The sequence below is a fragment of the Typopeltis vanoorti genome, chromosome 9 (assembly GCF_054136105.1).
Source record: "Typopeltis vanoorti isolate ZY-2024b chromosome 9, IOZ_Tvanoo_1.0, whole genome shotgun sequence".
Taxonomy (NCBI): domain Eukaryota; kingdom Metazoa; phylum Arthropoda; class Arachnida; order Uropygi; family Thelyphonidae; genus Typopeltis; species Typopeltis vanoorti.
The window spans coordinates 38,291,348-38,308,714 of record NC_143557.1 but is presented as its reverse complement, the minus strand read 5'-3'; the positions used below and the strand labels follow the sequence as shown (position 1 = coordinate 38,308,714).

Below are 17,367 nucleotides of genomic sequence, written 5' to 3'. Positions count from 1 at the left end.
GGGGATACCAGTTGAGTAAATTTTATTTAAAAATAATAAGAGTCTTCCTTTGAATCTTGTTCCTGCGTATTTATATAGTTCAGAACCTAGCTTATCTTCTCCAGGTGATTTTCCGTTCCTTGTTTCTTTCAGGCTGATTTCTAATTCTTCTTCAGTTATTTCCTTTTCATTAATTGTTTGCCAGTTGTCTTTTTTAAAATATTTGTCTGTCCACAATTCTGTGTAGTAATTTAGAAATTCTTCTAATTTCAATTCAATGTTTAATTTTATGTTTTCTTTGGTATCTGCATTTAGGTGTTTCAAAATCTTATATACATTGGGTCTTATTTTATATAAATCATGTTCTAAATTAGAAACAAATTTATTCCATGATTCTCTATGTCTTTTTCTGACTTCTCTTTTAGCTATGGCTCTTATTCTTTTATATTCTATTTCATCTTCTAATCTTTTACTGCTTAACGATTTGTGATAGGCTTCTTTTTTCTTTTTGATTATTTCTTTGATTGTATCATTCCAGATCTTCAGTTTTTTTCTTTTATTGAATTTTTTGGTCTTTCCTAAGCTTTCATTTGCTGCTGCATTTAGTATCATTTTTATATTAAGCCATTCTATTTCTATTTCTTCATTTTGTTTTATTTTATCTCCATACTGGTTAATTCTTTGTTCATATAGCCATTGTACATTTGTGTCATTCAATAGTCTAGTTTTATAAACAAATGTTTCAATTTTTCTTTCTGTTCTTGTTACTTGTAGCCATTTAGGTGGTAATCTTAATTTTATTTTAACAAGGAAGTGGTCACTGCTTATTTCATATCCTCTGTGAACTCTAACATGTAGTGAAAATTTTGATGTCTTTTCATTTAATATGAAGTAATCTAATATTGATTTCCATCCTATTGCTGCCCAAGTATATTTATGTATGTCTTTATGTTTATAGAAGGAATTCATTATTTTTAGGTTATTATAAACTACAAAGTCAATCAATTTTTTACAATTTCTGTTTAGAGTGTGTTCTCCATGTATTCCTATATTATTATTAATTTTCGTGTTTCCAATTCTTGCATTTAAGTCTCCTGCTAAAATTATGTAATCATTTTTATTTATTTTATTATATATGTTTTGTAGCTGATTATAAAAATCAATATTATCCTGTTCTCTTCCTTCTTCTGGGGCATATAAACCAATTATTGTTAAATAGCCTCTATCTATTTATATTCTAGCTTCTATTATTCTTTCATTCCATAATTTATAATGTTTTAACTGTTTTGAAAGGGAGTTATGAATCCAAATCATGACTCCTGCTTGTGCTCTTTGGTCTTGTCGACTCCACTGTATATCACATTAAAATTTTCAGTTCTCATAGTTCCTTTTAATTTCTTTTTTGTTTCAGTTATTACTACTATTTTAAAATTTCTTTCATTTAATAACTGGTCTAATTCTATTTCTTTATATGCTATTCCTCTTACATTCCAGTTTGCTAGGTGTATTATATTTTGTCGTTTCCATTTTTGTTTTCCCTTTTCCATTCCAGGGTCATTTCCCATAGATTCAATCCGATTATCTTTTTCTGTCAGCTTACAAGTATGGTTATGTTCTCCATGTCAGGGGACTAGCCTGATGATGGAATAGTTCAGTGGTAGGGCTGCTACCTTAAGGCTTCTGAACTCGCCTTCTTCCGAATTTAAACCCATAGGAGGAATTGGGTATATTGAAGGGGAAAGGGTAGATTATAGAAGAAATATAGTAAGATTTATAGAGAGGACATAGTTGTAAGGCCAGAAATGAAAAGATCCCATGGCCCTTGAGTACTCTAATAGCATAAGGGTCATAAAGTAAGAAGAGTTGGCTGATAAGGCCTTATAGGAAAGATTAAAGTAAGTGGGTCTTCCTCAAAGTAGAAGAAGGAGAGGATAGATCCAGCTAGGGGTCCATGGGAGTGCCGCTTCCCTTATAATCAAGATGATTGCCCCTTATGGCCCTGTTGATCCACGAGTCCTTATTCAGTATATTCGGACCACCCCACCATATATATATATACACACACACGCACGCGCATGTACACACACACACATGGTGGGCTCCCCTATCCGCTACTCAGGGGACGCGCTCTCTAGGGGTTACTGGGTCCCCTGAGAGTCTGATAGATTTAAAATCATTATATACAGAAAACCCACTCATACTAACAGATATCTGCACTGTCAGTCTCATCACTTTCCACCACAAAAGCTCGAAATTATTTCTACCTTAGGACACAGAGCACACTCTCTTTTAAATGAACCAGATAAGCTCCAAAAAGAAATTAATCACCTTTCTCTTATCTTTAAACAAAATGGATATTCTGAAAACACGATTAAGAAATTTCTTCTGGATCCGCCTAGGCAGTGTACTATGGAAACTACTGATTTTAAAGGTAGCATCTCAATCCCTTACATTAGTTCAGTCTCCAATAAATTGGCTAAAGTCCTTAAAAAATACAACATCAGGACGTTTTTCACTACACTCCATAAAGTCTGTTCTCTTATAAGCCATCCGAAGCCTATTCATCACAACCTGAAATATCCAGGTGTATACAAGTTAATGTGCGACTGTAATATTCCTTATTTTGGACTGACTAACAAATCTATTGAACTATGTATAGAGGAGCATAAGAGAGACATCTATAAAAGATCACATGCATCTGTGCTATCCAGTCATGCTCTTTTCTCAAACAATCCTCATGATGATCTACAGAGTCACTCAGTTTGCTGGGATAAATCCGAAAACATATTTCGCTGCAGTGATGAGTTTGAAAGGAAAATCGTGGAATCCAGGGAAATCCTCCTTAATCCTGAACATTTGAACAGCAATTTGAGTTACAACATCCCTGATAGCCATGCTGCAGTCGTTCAATACTGGTGTTCACGAGAACTTGCAAGCATGCATGCAACAAACAATAGCGCGTTAGATAGAACAACTTGAAAAATACAACATTTTCTGTGTAGAAAACGTTGTATTTTTCAAGTTTTTCTATGTATTGCATTTTTTGCCTGTAATTCTCAGTTTTTTGTAACTTCAATTTTTATTATTGTGTTCTACCTTTAGTGTATACCTGATGAAGGCTGTAAAAGGCTGAAACTAGTTGTATCATTTTCATTAAAACTTATATTTTATCTTGGTTTAAAGTCATTAAATATTTATTTTTTTAAAATGTACCATAACAACCGAGTAGAAGCTGAGGAATACACACACACACACACACACACACACACACATAGCTCAGAAAAAAGGATGTCATTGCTTCAGGTCAATATTTAAATAGATCATATGCTCTTATTTAAAAAACAAGAATACAAATACCAAATACTATTTATTTTCATATATTTTTTGTGTCCATGATGGTAACATTTATCTTCTGTTTATTTACGAAACTTTTTGCATTAAAATATCAAATTTATCACTATTATTTATTGAAAACGATGTGAATAATTTTTAATTATGATTATATTATTAATGCATTTACAAAAGAGAAGTCTAGGAAAAAATATTTGTAGTGTCTTTACTTAGCATAAGTTTTTTTTTTTTTTTAATAAATGTAATAAAAGTTTTTTGTATATATATTGATTGTTTTTGTCATGTTGTAAAGGAGGTCCTGGAGCACTCAGGTTCTGTCCAGGAAATGTGCCAGTATGGCTCTGTACACATCCAACCAGAAACCTCACCTATTCCCCTAAGGATAAGCATCAACCTCTTGCATATCATGAGTTATATAAAGTTTTTATGCCTGCAGCTTAGCCTACTTTGGGTAGACTAGTAGATCTATTAACATCCATGATTATCTGCATGTCAAGTCAGAACTGGAAAACCATGCTCTTAACATTACCTCACACAGAATTAAATGGAAAAAGCCAACCATGCTGCACATTAAGTGCTGTGTGTTTCATAGTTGTTATTTGTGCTGTGACGATGCCAGCTGGAAATCCAATGAAATATAAGCAAGTTCAATAAATTAAATATGTTTTTCAAGTACTAGCTAGTGCTCTTTAGGGAAAAAGATAGGATGGCATGTGGCTGTTAAGCAGAAGTTGGTCTGAGAAAAACTGTCTTAAAATTTGGGTAATTAAGGAAGCCTTACGTTAAATCAATTCCATTCATAAAAGGTTGCAAAAATACCACTTAGTAGTCCCAAGAGTGGGCTAGGGATTAATATAATCCAGAAATCTTGCTCCAAAGACCAAAAATGAACTCTTTTTCAAGTCACTTCAGGCCTCTGATAAGCAGGGTGGTAGTATCACACTGGACCATGAAATTCATCTACCACCTACACACATTCATAAGTAACCATGCTAGAGCAGGATTTGAATCACATTCTTTCTTTTTTTTTTTTTTTTTGTTATGCACAAGTGTTATGGACTATTCACTCGACCAACTTGGCTGGCAAATACTTGTCCAGATTTGAAAACTTATATGCTGCTGACTCCAAAAACAGAATGCATAGACAGGAAATGTTCTATGAATTTCACTTGCTGTAGTCCTTTTTTGCATGCAAAATTATTTCAAATTATGCAATGCAATTCCACACTGATTCAAGTCTCTACTGCTGAGATTTTTAGTCAATATGTCAGGTGTGGAAATAGTGACTAGCAACACTATCATTTGAGGAGTTTTCAAAAGCATTATACACAGGGAATTTGATCATAATTGCGTTCGCTGTTGCTGAATGAAACTCCAGGCAGCATATAATTACCTAACTAAATTTAAGGACTACTTCGTAAAAAATAAATAATCATTTTTATTAATTACTTCAAATGAAAGTTATTTTTCCAAGTTCATGAACTTTCCAATTGCACTAATCTCTCTTTTAATGTTTGTGCATTATTTTCCTATCAGAGTGTTCACTGCAAGCTTTCTACCTGTTATAATTAATATTCCTTGTTTCTTCTTTCCCCCTCCCCCACAGTAACTTCCTTAGTATTTATATAATGAAATGATTCACTAATGAATCCTCTAGCAACAATTTAGATATGTACATCTTAACTAATTTCACAGTTGGGATACTGAGAAAATATATAGTTTCCTGATCACTCATTACACTTACTTTTATCCACCAAAAAAAAGCATGAAAATGGACACAAATGATTTCAATTAAACATTTCATGTTTGAGACTTACCTACTCTAATATCCAATGGCCAACCATGCTCTTTAGCTTTTTTGCCTAACTGTGAAATTGGATGTGCCAGGTCAGGAGTGAATGGACCATTAACATGAGGTTCAAGCTGTCAATGAAAATATTGTTTCCTTTAAAAGGTGCTGAAAAACAAAACTTGAGTTTTTTTCTGTGTGTGGATGTGTGTATGCTTTGACAAAATCAGTAATTTTCAATATTACATAGAATCTTTTGTTAGTTATGTTTTACTGCTCTAATATTTATTAGCAATTTAAAAAAAAAATTGTCAAATTAAGCCTCTTAATCACCATCCCTGTCCTTTCAGGTGCCAGCTCCAAATTCTTTCTTTTTTCTTCAAAGTATAGCACGAGGTGATGCCTAGCATCTCTTCTTTTCTTAGACTATTATAGCATAAGCTTCATCATGCATGGCAGTGTTATTGCCATGGCAATGCTAGTCATGTAGCCATCTTGATTTCTTTTCTTAAGTTAGAGAATCTCCTTTCTTTCAGGAGTAGCACATGGCTTAGCCATGTGCAACTCACTATCATTATACCCTTTAGCATTAAATCACCATACAGAAAATGTCAATACACTGAAAGCACACAATTTGCCTCTGAAATGAAAATAGCAATTCTTTACTAACTTCGATGTGCTGAACATGAAAATGAGCAAAAAAATCTGTTGATTGGCTCTTGTGTAGGAGAGACTCAGTCCACATTGCATACATAGGTATCCTTTCGCAACACTGTATTTCAATCTCCTGATTTCAACATATTGTGTCATAATGCATCAACCAATCCTACACAACACCCCTAGGAGCTATTGCATCACTGGCTGATACAATGCAGATGAGTCATGACATTGCTGTCGTAATATGATGCAATCATTAGTATAAAGCGAAGTCTTGTAGGATAAGCGAGTGTTTGTGCAACTTCCTGGGCTACATTCCCATTTACACCTGCAGTCATAAGTACTACACAAGTGAACCCTGCTGTGTAAATCCAGCAGTAGTGATAAATCTTACTTGTGTTAATACTGCAAATAACTTTTGTTAATTTGCACTTAATTAGCATGAAGCATTTTCTAAAATATATCCTTAACTGTTGAATTAATTCTAGTTTTTTTTGCATTGCTTAGTAATTACATGTGCTATAGGATGATTTTACAACCGACCTAGAATATGTATTTATGCCTGCATTTCAAAATGAGGAAGAGCAACTAGAAAGGTGAGAAATTGCTGTTTAGTGCAAATTAACAAAAGTTATTTGCACTATTAACACAAGTACGAGTTATCACTACTGCTGGATTTACACAGCAGGGATCACTTGTGTAGTACTTATGACTGCAGAAGTAAATGGGAGTGTAGCCCAGGAAGTTGCACAAACACTTGCTCATCCTACAAGACTTTGCTTTATACTAATGATTGCATCATATTACGACAACAATGTCATGACTCAACTGCATTGTATCCGCCAGTGATGCAATAGCTCCTAGGGGTGTTGTGTAGGATTGGTTGATGCATTATAACACAATATGTTGAAATCAGGAGATTGAAATGCAGTGTTGCCAAATGATACCTACGTTGCAATGTGGACTGAGTCTCTCCTACACAAGAGCCAATCAACAGATTCTGCATGTGTGTGTTACCAAATGTATAATTTGGTAACACACAACTGTTCAAGGCAAATTATCTCACACCTCTCCACTAACATTCTCTCTACATGTTAACACAGCATATATAGATGCAAATTAGTATATTAAAAAAAAAAAAAACCCTTCAGATTTCAGATAATCCAAATCATCTGAAAAAGAATACTACATTTAATATTGCAGAGAAAACTAAATTAACTGGTGCATATTTTAATATTTCAAGTACAAATATATTTCTCAAAAAAAAAAAAAAAAAAAAAAAAAAGATTTGAAATGTTACAAATAAAATAGTAACCAGAGGCACCGATGAATCTTAAATGATAACTTTATTTTACTGTAAAAAAATGACACTGGCTTTAATTCAACTATCATCCTCAAAATGTTGTAAACCTATAGCATATTTGTAACATGGGTATGCTAAAGGTTAGATGAGTTGCAAACTTTGCCTTAGAGAACAAACAGAATTCTCAAGCCATTTCCAGGCATCCAGTAAATGAGATGGTGGTTTTACACCAGTCGATGAGCATATACCACCTAATGCCTTTCACAAACATTAATGCTATCATGGAATTCAAACCTATATCCTGGGTAATGCTATCCACTTGGCCAACCAAGTCAGAATTGCTTATGAGAATAATGGAGTATTTGCATTTTTGCTGGAAAGATCTAAGTACATTTTTCTCTAAACTGAATAAACAAGTTTATTTTGTTCAGAGACCTGTACGACAGTGTCTAAAAGTAGTTTCTAATTCTACAGTGATTTAAAAGCTGAGCAGGAATATTGTTAAGATGAACAATTATATTTTTTTTTACAGAGTCAGGCTATCGTAACCAAACTTTAGGAAATAATTTGCATGTCTCTAGGATCAGTTTTACAAATGATTCCATAAACATAATTCCATCAAGGCTCTGACAGTGGTGAGCCCATTGTAAAGCCTTCTTTCTATTTGTAGAATTTGTCTTGAAATTGGAAGAAGCTGACCTGGTTGGCCAAGTGGTTAGTGTACCTGCTCTCCAACCAACATGGGTTTTAATCCCACCATGGACATGGATGTTTGTGATTATCTTTAGGTGAGAGAATTTCATTGCCTGGTGTGAGACTACTACTACCCCACATACTGGAAGCCTTAGGCGGCTTGAAAAGTTCAATGTTTAGTCTCTAGAGCAGGGTTTCCAAAATGTAAAAAATAAATAAAAATACCAAAAAGAAAAAAAAAAAATCCTCAACCCACCCATGGTATGATGATACTGTAGGTTTACAGAAAAGCCTTTTGTGGGTAGGAATCACATAAAAAAAAATTATGCACCATTATATATAAATAAATAAATAAACTAAAATCAGTGTCTAGTGGGAATAATTCTTGAAGTAGTCCTACGATCTCTGTTCAGGGTGCATTAGTTAACAGGTTGGCAATGTCTATACTAGATAGCTAAGTCAAATGGCTCTATTACCAACAAATCTTTTGTATGCCATGTTTCTCATGCAGGAGTCGATATTGACTATGAATGCGACTATTAGCTGTGCAAGATGTTAAGCAGGTGGGTGAATATCTGGCATCTACTATGAACTGTAATACACCTTGCTTATGTATCTTAGGAGCTTCATAAATTCTTGGATCAAGGGAATGCCTATAAGTACAATAGTTCTTGGTGTCCTCAGGACAGTTGACAAGGTTCTTATAAACTAATTTTTTTTGTGTATGTGTGGGTTTTGCCAGGTATGGTCACGAGTGCTGGTATCATTCAGTAAGGTTTGCATTTTTCCAATATATTCCTCTATGTTCATGACTATAATTGCACTACCCTTGTCTGCTTTTAATATTACTGTCTCTTCCATTTTTGAGATATTTTGAAGTGGCTGTCTGGTTCATAGAAGTATAGATGGATGCTTCACACATTTCTGGAAAAAACTAAGTAGAAACAGGAATTAACGTAATTTACTACCTAAATTAAATATTTACAATGTGACATTTGGCCAGTTCAAGCTAGCATTATCAAAGGCACTTTGAAGACACACACACACACACAAATGAAGACTGAAAATAAAACGATTTCAGAACAAAAACAGTCACGTATGGAAGGCAACATGCACTTTCTGTGGTAATGTTCTGTGACTCTGCTGATGCACCAAAATATATTTAGGATTACAATGTAAGTTCTATTACAGTTCAATGGGTTCCAAGGACAGCCTCTGTTATTTAAACTGATATCTGTGTGCCTAGATTTCTTCCACCTGATGAAATGGTCTTTTTCCATGGCATGCGCTGAATGTGCTTTTTATTCTTTTCTTCTTCACAAGGTGGTCGTCCTGCCTGTTCAAAATACTAAATTCCACACTGACAGGGAGATACTGTAGACTTGAGAATAATAGAGAACCCTGATTTGTCTAAAGAAAATGGAGACTTTGTCCATAGGCTTGTAATCTGTTCTGATTTTATATTGTTTAGGAGCAAATCTAGTTTGTATGTTTGCAAAGTAGGGGAGAGATATAGTATGTGTATAGTCTAGTCTAGCTGGGGAAGAGGTTCTTTTTAAGGATTCTGGCAAGGGTTTTTTGTTCAGATGATGTAGGTAGAGCTTGTTGTTGTTGTTGCAGTACAAGTCTTGAGAGCAAAATTCACTCTGGCTGTCCAGGCTCAAGTTTTGAAAATTCCAAGTTTTTCAGCAGGATGGTGATGTGAAGCGGCATGTACACATGTGTGTGTGTGTGGGGGGGGAGCTTATGGTAGGACTTGAGCATGTGAGTGACCAATCTGATTGCTATGTAACTAGAGTATCAAAGAAGGTTAGTCTCTACTTTTTCCTCTTCAAAAGTAATTCAAGTTTTTAGGACTGTAAAAATATCATACAATCTTGTAGGCCATGTGGCCAAATGGCAAATACATCATCAATGTACCTCAGCCATAATCTGAGCTTTTTTTTGGGGGGGGGGGGATGAATTAAGTGCCAATGGAGGTAAAAGTTTAGAGCCCACTGCTACACCTTCAGTTTGTTTAAAGATTGGGTTATTCCAGCTAAAATTCTCTCTAAGTCAGTACTTAAAGAGTATGCAAATATTTGGTGTGTGTGTGTGGGGGGGGGGGATATTCTGAAAAAAAGCTCAAGTGTATCACCCATTAGTGAAAAGAGATGACACACCAGCAATTACTAATCAATAATTCTCCTCCAACTGAAGTTTCCATATAGTGGTTTAAAAGTGTGTAGAGTATTTTTTTTTTTTTTTTTTTTTTTTAATGTAAGATGATGTGCTGCCAATGTGCTTGTTGATCTTGGATGTCAAACATTTAGCAAGTTTATAGATAGGACAATTTATGTCATCAACAATGGGGTACAGCAGAGCTTCAAGTTTGTAAACCTTAGGTAGCCCACATATAGTCTAGGTGTGTGTCAGAAAAAAAATTTTTTTTTTTTGATATGGACAAAGTTATTTTTTGGCCAGTTTATAATGTCTAACAGGCATATAGTTTTACTTTTATTCACTATTGGAATGTATGTCAATGTATCCAATAATAATTCTTTTAATTCATTGTTGTAATCATCTGGATTCAAGATCACCATGGTATTTTGTTTGTCTGCCTTTACTATGTTTAATTCTAGATTTTTCAAAGGCTGCCTTTTCTACCTAGGATATTTCTTTTTTCCTCCCCTGAGAGCATAGTTTTTTTTTTATTTATTTTTATAGTAAGGTTGAGGTGTTTAGCCTAACAACATCTGCTTCATTCATTCTGTGGTAATTTTTTGATGACAAATTTAAGGATTGCCATCAAAAGACCAAGAAATTTGAATGCTCTTTGAATACTACAAGAGTGTATAATCTAAAAATATATGTTCAAAAGTGTATAATCTGACATGTTGTGGATCATCTTATCTGCAAGAATGTCAAATTTCCCGCTTAAACTGCTTTGTCATTAAATCTTTTAAGTTCATTTTAGCCTGAAAATATGAGTTGAATATTATTATTATTATTATGTAACACCTCCAGGGAGTCCAAAGACTCAGAGGGAGGGCATCTACTCTATAACTCTCCACCAACTGCAACTACCTTCATCATCTACACAATGCCATCTAATGCCGACCACCACCACCACCACCACATTAGTGGTGGTCGGCATTAGATAGTATTTTCACAGACAATCACAAATATCCATGCCCACAGCGGGATTCAAACCAGCAGCCTTTGGCTGGAGAATGTGATTGTATAAATAGCACTTGACTGTTCATACACATCCAGGCCATACGTACATGTGACTGTCCCAGTTATAGAGGTTGTTTTATACTTGGTCTTTGGTTAGTGTGCATCCTCAATCTACCTTCGGTAATGCTAGCAAGCAAAACTTCATGTGGTAAATATGTAATTTAGTTAATAAATTAAATATTTTATCATCATCATGCATATCAAGGATTTAGGCCTAGCATGGCCTGTTCCGGCCTTAGAAGTCATCGTTGAATCGTTTAAGAGGACGTCCTGGTCTTCTTTTTCCTAATGGCTTGTATTTTAAGGTTTGTTTTGGTAATCTTTCTGTTTTCATTATTTGAACGTGTTCCATCCATTTATGTTTATATTTTTTAATTTTTTCTATTACTGGTTCTTGGTTTAATTCTTTCATAATTTCTTCATTTCTTTTGTGATCAAATAGGGTATACTTTGCAGTTTTTCTCATAAACTTCATTTCTGCTGTTGTTAATCTTAGTTTGTTTTTTTGTTTTATTGTCCAGATTTCACTTCCATACATTAAGACTGGTAGGGTTGGTTTTTGAACTAGGTTTGGTTTAAATATAGAGTTAATTACACCTGTTATTTTTAAATATTTTGCAATTTTTACGTTTATATCTTTTTCATATGTGATCATACATCCTAGGTAGTTAAATGAATTCACCTGTTCTAAGATCTTGTTATCTATTACTATTTTAGTTCTTGCTGGATCTTGTCCTTTAAATGCCATAGTTTTAGATTTTTCTGTTGACATTATCATACCATAATCTTTGGATATCTCATTTAGATCTAAAATAGCTTTCTGTAGTTTATCTTCAGAATTTGTAATTATTATTTGGTCGTCAGCAAAGAGGAGAGTGTTTAAGTTTACTGTAGGAGAAAGTTTAATTCCTTGATGTAAATTTTTATTCCATTTTATTATTATTTCATTGTATTTGATTATTTTCATATATACTTGTGATAGCTTTTAGGATATTATTTGGTATTTGTCTTTCTTTTAATATGTTAAATAATATGTTTCTTTTAACTTTGTCAAATGCTTTTTCAAAGTCAATAAATGCAATATGTGTTTCTAAATTGTATTCTCTTCTTTTCTCTATTATTAATTTTAGGCAAAAGGTCGGGTCAATACATGATCGTCCTTTTCTAAATCCATTCTGTACTTCTAAAATAAAGTTTTCGGAATATTTCATTAGTTTGCTATTTAAGATTCTGCTATATATTTTGTAACAGGAATTTAGTATATTGATACCTCTATAGTTTTTAGGGTCATCTCTATTACCTTTTTTAAAGATAGGAATCACAATTGCTTTTTTCCATTCTATTGGGGGGATACCAGTTGAATAAATTTTATTTAAAAATAATAAGAATCTTTCTTTGAATCTAGGTTTCTGCATATTTATATAGTTCTGAACCTAGTTTATCTTCTCCAGGTGATTTTCCGTTTCTTGTTTCTTTCAGGCTGATTTCTAATTCTTCTTTAGTTATTTCCTTTTCATTTTCATTAATTGTTTGCCAGTTGTCTTTTTTAAAATATTTGTCTGTCCACAATTCTGTGTAGTAATTTAGAAATTCTTGTAATTTCCGTTCAGTGTTTAATTTTATGTTTTCTTTGGTATCTGCATTCAAGTGTTTCAAAATTTTATATACATTGGGTCTTATTTTATACAAATCATGTTCTAAATTAGAAACAAATTTGTTCCATGATTCTCTATGTCTTTTTCTGACTTCTCTTTTAGCTATGGCTCTTATTCTTTTATATTCTATTTCATCTTCTAATCTTTTACTGCTTAACCATTTGTGATAAGCTTCTTCTTTTTTCTTTTTAATTATTTCTTTGATTGTATCATCCCAGATCTTCAGTTTTTTTCTTTTATTGAATTTTTTGGTCTTTCCCAAGCTTTCACTTGCTGTTGCAAGTAGTATCGTTTTTATATTAAGCCATTCTATTTCTATTTCTTCATTTTGTTTTATTTTGTCTAGATATTGGTTAATTCTTTGTTCATATAGCCATTGTACATTTGTGTCATTCAATAGTCTAGTTTTATAAACAAATGTTTCAATTTTTCTTTCTGTTCTTGTTACTTGTAGCCATTTAGGTGGTAATCTTAATTTTATTTTAACAAGGAAGTGGTCACTGCTTATTTCATATCCTCTGTGAACTCTAACATCTAGTGAAAATTTTGATGTCTTTTCATTTAGTATAAAGTAAACTAATAATGATTTCCATCCTCTTGCTGCCCAAGTATATTTATGTATGTCTTTATGTTTATAGAAGGAATTCATTATTTTTAGGTTATTATAAACTACAAAGTCAATCAATGTTTTACCATTCCTGTTTAGAGTATGTTCTCCATGTATTCCTATATTATTATTAATTTTCGTGTTTCCAATTCTTGCATTTAAGTCTCCTGCTAAAATTATGTAGTCATTTTTATTTATTTTATTATATTTGTTTTGTAGCTGATTATAAAAATCAATATTATCTTGTTCTCTTCCCTCTTCTGGGGCATATAAACTGATTATTGTTAAATAGCCTCTATCTATTTTTATTCCAGCTTCTATTATTCTTTCATTCCATAATTTATAATGTTTTAACTGTTTTGAAAGAATGTTATGGATCCAAATCATAACTCCTGCTTGTGCTCTTTGGTCTCTGTCGACTCCACTGTATATCACATTAAAACTTTCAGTTCTCATAGTTCCTTTTAATTTCTTTTTTGTTTCAGTTATTACTGCTTTTTTAAAATTTCTTTCATTTAATAATTGGTCTAATTCTATTTCTTTATATGCTATTTCTCTTACATTCCAGTTTGCTATGTGTATTATATTTTGTCGTTTCCATTTTTGTTTTACCTTTTCCATTCCAGGGTCGTTTCCTATAGATTCAATCCGATTATCTTTTTCTGTCAGCTTACTAGTAGAATTATGTTCTCCATGTCAGGGGACTAGCCTGACGATGGAATAGTTCAGTGGTAGGGCTGCTACCTTAAGGCTTCTGAACTAGCCTTCTTCCGAATTTAAACCCATAGGAGGAATAGGGTATATTGAAGGGGGAAAGAGTAGATTATAGAAGAATTACAGTAAGGTTTATAGAGATGGCATAGTTGTAAGGCCAGAAATGAAAAGACCCCATGGCCGTCGAGTACTCTAATAGCATAGGGGTCATAAAATAAGAAGAGTTGGGTAATAAGGCCTTATAGGAAAGATTAAAGTAAGTGAATCTTCCTCAAAGTAGTAGAAGGAGAGGAGATAGATCCAGCTAGGGGTCCATGGAAGTGCCTCTTCCCTTACAATCAAGATGATTGCCCCTTATGGCCCTGTTGGTCCATGAGTCCTTATTTAGTATATTCGGACCATCCCACCATATACACACGCACACACGCACGCACGCACGCACGCACACACACACACATATGGTGGGCTCCCTTATCCGCCACCCAGGGGACGCCTCTCTAGGGGTTACAGGGTCCCCCAAAATTAAATATTTTTATTCCTGTTTCTACTTGTTTTTATTTCAGAAACTTCAACATGAATCACTACAGCAGCTACAGAAATCTCAATATGGAAATAAGTTTGGATGCTGTTTGAATGCAGATTACATTTGCTGTGTTTTTCAGAATTGTCCTTAGTCCTTTCTTTCTCCATGTTAGCAATGATATCATTTTGGGGGATATTAATTAGTGATAGGTTAGGGGCTTTAGATACTTAGGTTCAACAGTGGAAGAGGATGGACAGGCTGAGAAGGAAGTGGGATGCCAGATACAAGTGGGACGGAGGAATTGGAGAGAGATGGCTGGAGTGCTATGCGATAAGAGGATGCTGCCGATCAATCTGAAGGGCAAAATCTACAGGACATAATTACTACAGGACACAAAATCTATAGGCAAAATTACAGTAAGGTTTATAGAGATGGCATAGTTGTAAGGCCAGAAATGAAAAGACCCCATGGCCGTCGAGTACTCTAATAGCATAGGGGTCATAAAATAAGAAGAGTTGGGTAATAAGGCCTTATAGGAAAGATTAAAGTAAGTGGATCTTCCTCAAAGTAGTAGAAGGAGAGGAGATAGATCCAGCTAGGAGTCCATGGAAGTGCCGCTTCCCTTACAATCAAGATGATTGCCCCTTATGGCCCTGTTGGTCCATGAGTCCTTATTTAGTATATTCGGACCATCCCACCATATACACACGCACGCACGCACACACATATGGTGGGCTCCCCTATCCGCCACCCAGGGGACGCCTCTCTAGGGGTTACAGGGTCCCCCAAAATTAAATATTTTTATTCCTGTTTCTACTTGTTTTTATTTCAGAAACTTCAACATGAATCACTACAGCAGCTACAGAAATCTCAATATGGAAATAAGTTTGGATGCTGTTTGAATGCAGATTACATTTGCTGTGTTTTTCAGAATTGTCCTTAGTCCTTTCTTTCTCCATGTTAGCAATGATATCATTTTGGGGGATATTAATTAGTGATAGGTTAGGGACTTTAGATACTTAGGTTCAACAGTGGAAGAGGATGGACAGGCTGAGAAGGAAGTGGGATGCCGGATACAAGTGGGACGGAGGAATTGGAGAGAGATGGCTGGAGTGCTATGCGATAAGAGGATGCTGCCGATCAATCTGAAGGGCAAAATCTACAGGACAGTAGTGAGACCAGCTATGACATATGCTATGGAAACTGTGGCCCTGAGGAAAATAACATCAGCAGGATGGGGGTAGCAGAAATAAGAATGCTTAGGTGGATGTGCGGTGTGACCAGAAAGGATCGTCTGAGAAATGACTATGTGAGGGGAACGGTGAAAGTTACGAACTTAGGAGCGAAGATACAGGAGGCAAGGTTGAGATGGTTTGGTCATGTGATGAGGAGGGAGGACGAATATGTGGGAAGAAAGGTCATGCAGATGTATGTGCAGGGGAGGAGGAAGGGGGGTGGCCAAAGAAGAGATGGAGGGAGCTGGTGGAAGAGGACTTGAGGATGAAGAACTTGGGTGTGGTTACAGCCCAAAACAGGAGGATGTGAAGGAGACTCACCAAAAACAGCGACCCCACTTAAGTGGGACAAGCTGCAGAAGAAGAAAATTAATTAGTGATATCATTGCTAACATGGAGAAAGAAGCGAGAGTCAAACCTTTTGACAATACAATACGTTCAGTATTTTTAAGCATACATGAAGATGAATTGATAATGACTTTGTTGTAAGTTAAGTGTTTGATGTGCTGTATTCTTTTTCCACTAACAAGTTATTGAATTTTTGCATGAATTTTTTTTTTCTTCTAGTTACTGCAGAAATGTAATAAGCTTTATTAGAAGTATCTATCTCTATTCCACAGTCCAGCAGGTAAGGACATCAATAGCTCTGAACAAAGCAAATAAGTTTATCTGTTGATTGATGATAATTTAAATCTTGTATGCTTTCGTATGTAAACTTCTGCTCAAGGACAGATTTCAGATGCTTGCTTATATTTGTGGTGTAATACTAAGAACCATGGAATCACATCAACATCTCTGCATCTGATAAGGAACATTAGTCTGTTGATACATATTTTTTTACTGGATGTGAAACTTTCCACATTATTTCACTTTATGAAACTTTAATTCACTGTGAGTCTGAATCTGGCATCTCAGACTTCCGTGGAAGGGAAGTCTGAGATGCCACTGTTTTAAATCTGATATTAATTACACATGTAGCTGCTTGAGAGAACATTTATTTCTATCTTGTGTGACTTTAAAGATGTATATAGTGATTTTGCCTATCCAGCATTCACATCCTTCATATAGTGAAGTCTTGGTTGGCCTCTTCCGCCTCAGTTTTCCTGTGATAATCATATTGGACAGTCCCCCCCTCTCTTACCACATGCCCTAAGAATTTCACTTCCCGATAACATTCGGTAATCATTTTTGGTTTGCTCTATCAAGCAGTACTTGCTTGTAAGCTTTTCTATCCAGCTAATCTGCATCATTCTTTTCTTCACAGTAACCACATCTCCAACAATATCAATCTTTTTTTCAAATTTCTGAGGTGTACATTAATGAATATACATAGCAAATCAGTAGGTGTATTCTCATATTTATATTGACTTTTCTGTTGGAAAGTATTTGTTTCATATTAAGAAAGACTGTTTTGGCTATTTGTATTCCTCTTTTTATTTCTTGTCCACATTTTCCATCAGTGATTAGACCTCCCAGATTTTTTATGTATTTATTTTTAGTCCAAATTTATGACAGATCTGTTAGTTTATGAACTATATTTTGTAGATTTGTTTTATCTCAATGTTTATTAATACTGCATTGTCTGCATATTTTAAGTTATTTATATTTCTTCCACCAAATGAAATGCCTCAATCAATCTCAA

At 34.4% G+C, this 17,367-nt stretch overlaps 1 protein-coding gene across 1 annotated transcript in view; it reads right to left on the bottom strand.

Moving 5' to 3' along the window:
- LOC150102982 (aconitate hydratase, mitochondrial-like) overlaps window positions 1–17,367 on the bottom strand; it is a 451,613-nt gene that overhangs the window by 163,946 nt on the left and 270,300 nt on the right. Inside the window, exon 13 of the mRNA XM_090398314.1 lies at window positions 5,148–5,253. Coding sequence (XP_090254440.1) covers window positions 5,148–5,253 — 106 coding nt within the window. The remainder of the gene's footprint in view (window positions 1–5,147; window positions 5,254–17,367) is intronic.